We start from the raw sequence: 6,000 nt of genomic DNA, 5'->3' as shown, positions 1-6,000 counted from the left end.
AAGGATTCATTTTCTTTTAACCAACTTTTTCTTTGTTTTTTCTTTTCTTTTTAAATTAAAAGAAGGCAGTATAAAAGAGTGTTGTGACATAGTTGAAGCTAACTTACATTTGTCAAACAGAAATAAGCACTTCTCCACTGCTGAAATGGTGCCAAATTCACATTTTTTGTGGGATGTTTCCTATCTAATACACAAAATTAATTCATGTAAAAAATTGAATTATTATTTTCTTGTGAAACACAAAATAATTAAGGAAAAACAAAAGATCTTGAAAAGCGTAATACATGTCCTTTAACTTGGCCTCTACTGGCATTTACGCCCTCCAACTTTGGCTGTGCAAGAGTTAACACTTGAACTTGTATAAAGTTGAACAACTAGACACACATATCCTAGGTGTCATAATACACGTAGGACAACAAGTACGACGCGACTACGTAAGACGGCGTACGTATAGGACGCATGCTTCTACTTGATGCCCTATACGGCGTCTTACGTGATCGCGTCCTACTTGATATCCTACGTGTATTATGACGCATAGGATATGTGTGTCTACTTCTCCTAATTGTGCACAGTATACCCAAAGTTGGAGGACATAAATGTCAACTGAGGTCAAGTTAAAAACACGTTTTTGCATTATATGCCATCTTGAAAACATACCTTCTGCAATAACACAAGATTGCAATAAAAACATGCCCAAAAATAAGCATAGTACCCCAATTTTTCTGCCATAACTTTGAGAATTTTCCATATTTTATTATGAGAACTAATTTGTTTTTTTCAAGAATGTGTGAGTTTCTTAATCAAGGTAATCATATTTTTTTTATCATATATAAAAAGGAAGAAGCATAGGAGAGGGGATGATTTCTTAGTAAAATTGGTAATATGCTGAGAATATAAAGTGTAATCGAGAAAAACAAGAACAAGATGAAGAATAAGTTTTGGCCTTTTATATTTGGAGAAAAAAAATAATTAAGTTTTGGCCTTTTATGTTTGGAGAAAAAAAAAATCTTCATTGGACTAATCGAGATATAAGGAGTGTTTTACTTTTATATGGAATATTTTTTGATTTTCTCATGCTTAATTGGTTAAAATTTTCTTCTAAAAAAAATAAGTTTCTTAAAAATGAAGAAAATGACTTTCATGATAGAAGTACTGAAAAATAGGTTTCAAAAATAATATTCTATGCATATTGATTGCATGAGCGGAGCCACATATATTAAAGGGTGGTTAGATGCACATCTTTCATCGAAAATTATGTTGTTTATACAGGTTAAATGTTAGTTATTGTGAGTGTGTATTATTTAATTTTGCACATCCTTAACGTAACTGCGACAAAAATTTACATAATCTTCGTCAAATTGTTGCTTCACATTGATTGTATCTTCCTCATCCTTCAACACACCCCGTTTTCATCTTTATTCCATAGCCCCTATACCCATACCCCTACAACCCCCCTCCATATCCTTTATCTAGATTATATACAAATATTTTAAGAATAATATATATCTATTTTAATTTGTGCATCGAATAAACACACAAAAAAGTAAGAAATTCCTTATTTTCTTAAAAATAATTTCTTCCCATCGAACACACCCACAATCATAAACCCTTTTCTTAGGTTGATATACAAGTGTTCGAGTAAGAGCCTATTTGGATTGACTTATTTTAAGTATTTTTAAGTTAAAAAATAACTTATAAACACTTAATTTTGAGCTAAAACACTTAAAATGAATCAAAAGTCATAAGTTTAGAATTCTAACTTGTGGCTTTTGACTTAAAAAACTAAAAATCAATTCAAAACTTGATATATGCCTATAGAATTTCATTCAAAATAGAGAAAAAGCTCAAATATGCCACTGAACTATCATAAATGACTCATTTATGCCATTAATTACAAGTTGAGTTCATTCATTCCATTGCCGTTACAAAACCAATTCATCCATACCATTACTTTTTAATGGTAGTTTTCAAAAACAACTTTGCCACGTGACCTTTTATTAGATGTCCACGTCATTAATTAAAATAAACAAAAAGGCTCAAATATGCCATTGAACTATCAGAAATGACTCATTTATGCCATCAGTTAAAAGTTCGGCTCATTCATGCCATCACCGTTATAAAATTAACTCACTCATGACATTACCTTTTAATGAATGGTTTTTAAAAATAGCTTTGCCACGTGGTCTTTTATTAGAAGTCCATGTCGTTAATTAAAAGAAATCAATATTAATTTCAAAATATCTAAAATTAGTTAGTATCGGGATTTTTTATTCCAGCATTTATATCATAATGATGGGAGAAGTTATCCCATATACATGGCGGCATATATGGAATAGCAGATTTCTTTTAAGCCGTTATTTGAAAATGATTTTTCAACAATGTATGCCCCACTAATTCGTGATGGGAGAAGTTATTCCATATGCATGGCGGGATGATTGAGATAACAGACTTCTTTTAAGTTGTTATTTGAAAATGATTTTTTCAATAATGTATACTCCCCTAATTCGTGAGGAGAGAATGGAGAAGTTCTATTGGTACGCCTCTTTCTTTTTCTTGCTTGCCCTAATCGTTCATTGGTTTATTTTCTTGCAACTTCGGAGTATATATTGGAGTCATTGAATTAAAACTAATCAGTTACTGTAGGATATAATTTTTGAAGTTTCTGTTAGCATTTATAATGATTTAGAATCAACTAGAAATAGCCAAAGGATATACATTAATCACTATTTTTTCTGATTAGAAAAATAGTTGTTGTTGTAGAAAAAAATATTTTAATGGGTGGGGGTCGGGTTATGTTAAATGAATCGGTTGTTCTTAATGGGTCTAAGATATTTTGAAATTAATATTGATTTATTTTAATTAATATTGCGGACCTCTAATAAAAGGTCGCATGACAAAACTGTTTTTGAAAATTCACCATTAAAAAGTAATGACATGGGTGAGCTGATTTTATAACGACGATGGCATAAATGAGCTGAACTTTTAACTGATGACATAAATGAGTCATTTCTGATAGTTTAATGGCATCTTTGAACCTTTTTCTTATTTTAATTAATGACTTGGACCTTTAATAAAAGGCCATGTGGTAAAGCTGTTTTTGAAAATCACCGTTAAAAATTAATGGCATAGATGAGCCGATTTTGTAACGGTGATGGCATGAATGAGTCAAAATTTTAACTAATGACATAAATGGGTCATTTCTGATAGTTCAATGACATATTTGAGTTTTTTCCATTAAAAATATAATAATAACTCATATATGCCCATTGAATTCCATCAAAAATATAATAATAACTCAATATATGCCTATAGAATTCTATTAAAAATATAATAATAACTCGATATATGCCTACAGAATTCCATTAAAAATATAATAATAACTCGATATATGTCGGCAGAATTTCATTAAAAACATAATAATAACTTGATATATGCCTACAGAATTCCATTACCAATATAATAATAATTTCATTAAAAATATAATATCAACTCATATATGCCTATTCCATTGAAAATATAATAATAGCTCGATATATTCCATTAAAAATATAAGAATAACTCGATACAAGCCTATAGAATTCCACTAAAAATATAATAATAACTCGATATATGCCTATAGAATTTCATTAAAAATATAATAATAATTCGATGTATGCCTACAAAATTCCATCAAAAATATAATAGGAACTCCATATATATATATATATATATATATATGCCTATAGAATTCCATTAAAAACACAATAATAACTCGATATATGCTTATAGAATTTCATTAAAAATATAATAATAACTCGATATATGCCTATCAATTTCCATTAAAAACATAATAATAACTCATTAACTCAATATATAAATATAGAATTTCACTAAAAATACAATAATAACTCGATATATGCACTTAAAATTCCATCAAAAACATAATAATAACTCCATATATGCCTATAGAATTCCCTTAACAATGAATATAATTATTTACTTAGCATAAATATTTAATTATAACTTAGAATCCAAAAGAATATGTGATATTTAATTAAAGAATAAATTGCAAGTACATGTGGAAGTAGTTTTGTCCATGACTTGGTCATTCAATGACTAGGTCATTCACAACTCCATCCACAAATTCAAAAAAAAAAAATGCGATAAATATTGCGAATCTCCTCTAATTTTTCGTATTAATTAAACTCGTAATAATAAACATTTCGAACAGTTACAATTGCTTAACCATGATTAATTTGATCAAAGTAAAAGAAAAACAAAAAGAAGCATGTGAAAATACAGGATCAAAATCACCAATTCAAGAACAAACAGCCTCAAAATTACGTGTCCATAGAGACATTAGTGAATTAACTTTACCACCAATTTGTACAATTGATTTTCCTAAGGGTAAAGATGATCTTATGAATTTTGAAGTTACAATTAAACCTGATGAAGGTTATTATACTGAGGGTGCATTTCCATTTATATTCCAAATCCCAATACTTTATCCACATGATGCACCAAAAGTTAAGTCCAAAATAAAAGTTTATCATCCAAATATTGATTATGATGGAAATGTTTGTCTTAATATTCTTAGGGAAGATTGGAAACCTGTTTTGAATATTAATGCTGTGATTTATGGTTTGATTCATTTGTTTACTGAGCCTAATCATGAAGATCCACTTAATCATGAAGCTGCTGATGAGCTGAGAGATAATACGAAGACGTTCGAGTCGAATGTTAGGAGTGCGATGTGGGGAGAAAGTGTACATGGCCTATCTTACGATCGCATTCTATAATTCATTTTTTTAATACTTCATCGGTAATTTAAATACTGAAGTTTAGTGTATGTAGATAATGATGTTCGAAATCATTATTTGCAAGTACTGAATGTGTATTTCAAGTGCGTTTAAAATATAGAATTTGGAGTTTGAAAAATCTTTCTTAATCATGAAGCGACTGATGAGTTAAGAGATAATCCGAAGATGTTTGAGTTGAATGTTAGTAGTGCGATGTGGGGAGGTACATGTACATGGTCTATCTTACGATCGCACCCTGTAACTCGTTATTGTTTTTAATTAATATTTCACCAGTATTTCAAGTATTGAAGTTTAGTGTATGTAGATAATCATGTGCAAAACCATTATTATATGTTTGCAAACAATAATAATAATGAGACGATAAATCAGACGACAAAGAAAATAATAATAGAAAACATAAAAATATTATATGTTTTGGCCAATTGACCTACCTATTATAAAACCTAATATAAAAAAATCATAAAAACTGTAGAGAGAAAATCTCTCCCTGAACAAAACTCTCAAATCTTAAAAGACTATGTTGTGGATGCTATTGTGTTCTGGCTTGAGAAAGAGATTTTAGCTACAAAACCCTTTAACACTTTGTTTGGATGGTGCTTTATTGCAGTTTCATAATGTACGGTACTGTACGGTATGATACTGTACAGTATAGTACAGTACAATACAATATTTGAATGAACTGTATCGTTTACTGTTATTTTTTAATAATAGTTTTATTATTTGGTTTGATGGTCATCTTATGATGACTTTAGGGTTTTGGGTGTTCTAGGTGCTATTTTCCCTATTCAGCTGCACCATATTATATATTTTCGGCCAGTTCAAAATTTAGAATTTTATGTTATTTTGAAAAGAGTAGAAATAGGATGTACTTTATTAATTATACTCGACTATAATAACATGATTTCACTGAATATTTGATTTTATGAATTCTTTTATGTTTGGGAGGAGTCTATATATATTTTTAATTAAGAAAACAGAGTTTTATAGCCATTTAGCAAGTTTTATTTTTTTTAGCTTTATTTCTGTATGTTTCATTTATATTTATTTGGAGTTAAAAGTTCAATAAAAATTAGAGAAAATATCTGAACTTTGCCTGAATTTTTAGTTGAGCATACTGAACTTTGCAGGGGTCTTATTACTCACGTAGACTTTTTTTAAGTGGAATTAATTTTCCCTCGAATATTTTTAAAGTGGAATTAAT

The 6,000-nt window shown here is 29.1% G+C and overlaps 2 protein-coding genes across 2 annotated transcripts in view; one reads left to right on the top strand and one right to left on the bottom strand.

The window, feature by feature from the left end:
- LOC107875149 overlaps positions 1-813 on the bottom strand; it is an 8,665-nt gene extending 7,852 nt beyond the window's left edge. The window contains exons 1-2 of the mRNA XM_016721763.2: positions 658-813; positions 108-184 (exon numbers count right to left, since the gene is read on the bottom strand). Of these exons, the coding sequence (XP_016577249.1) occupies positions 108-184; positions 658-748 (168 nt within the window). The 5' untranslated portion in view covers positions 749-813. The remainder of the gene's footprint in view (positions 1-107; positions 185-657) is intronic.
- A 3,378-nt stretch (positions 814-4,191) lies between these two features.
- LOC107875147 (probable NEDD8-conjugating enzyme Ubc12-like) lies at positions 4,192-5,083 on the top strand. The gene has a single exon (XM_016721762.2). It carries the CDS (start codon positions 4,227-4,229, stop codon positions 4,776-4,778), a length of 552 nt encoding a protein of 183 aa, XP_016577248.2. The 5' UTR covers positions 4,192-4,226; the 3' UTR covers positions 4,779-5,083.
- Positions 5,084-6,000: the final 917 nt, after the last annotated feature.

Source organism: Capsicum annuum, chromosome 6, assembly GCF_002878395.1.
Source record: "Capsicum annuum cultivar UCD-10X-F1 chromosome 6, UCD10Xv1.1, whole genome shotgun sequence".
NCBI lineage: Eukaryota > Viridiplantae > Streptophyta > Magnoliopsida > Solanales > Solanaceae > Capsicum > Capsicum annuum.
This window is presented reverse-complemented; position numbering and strand designations above follow the sequence as displayed.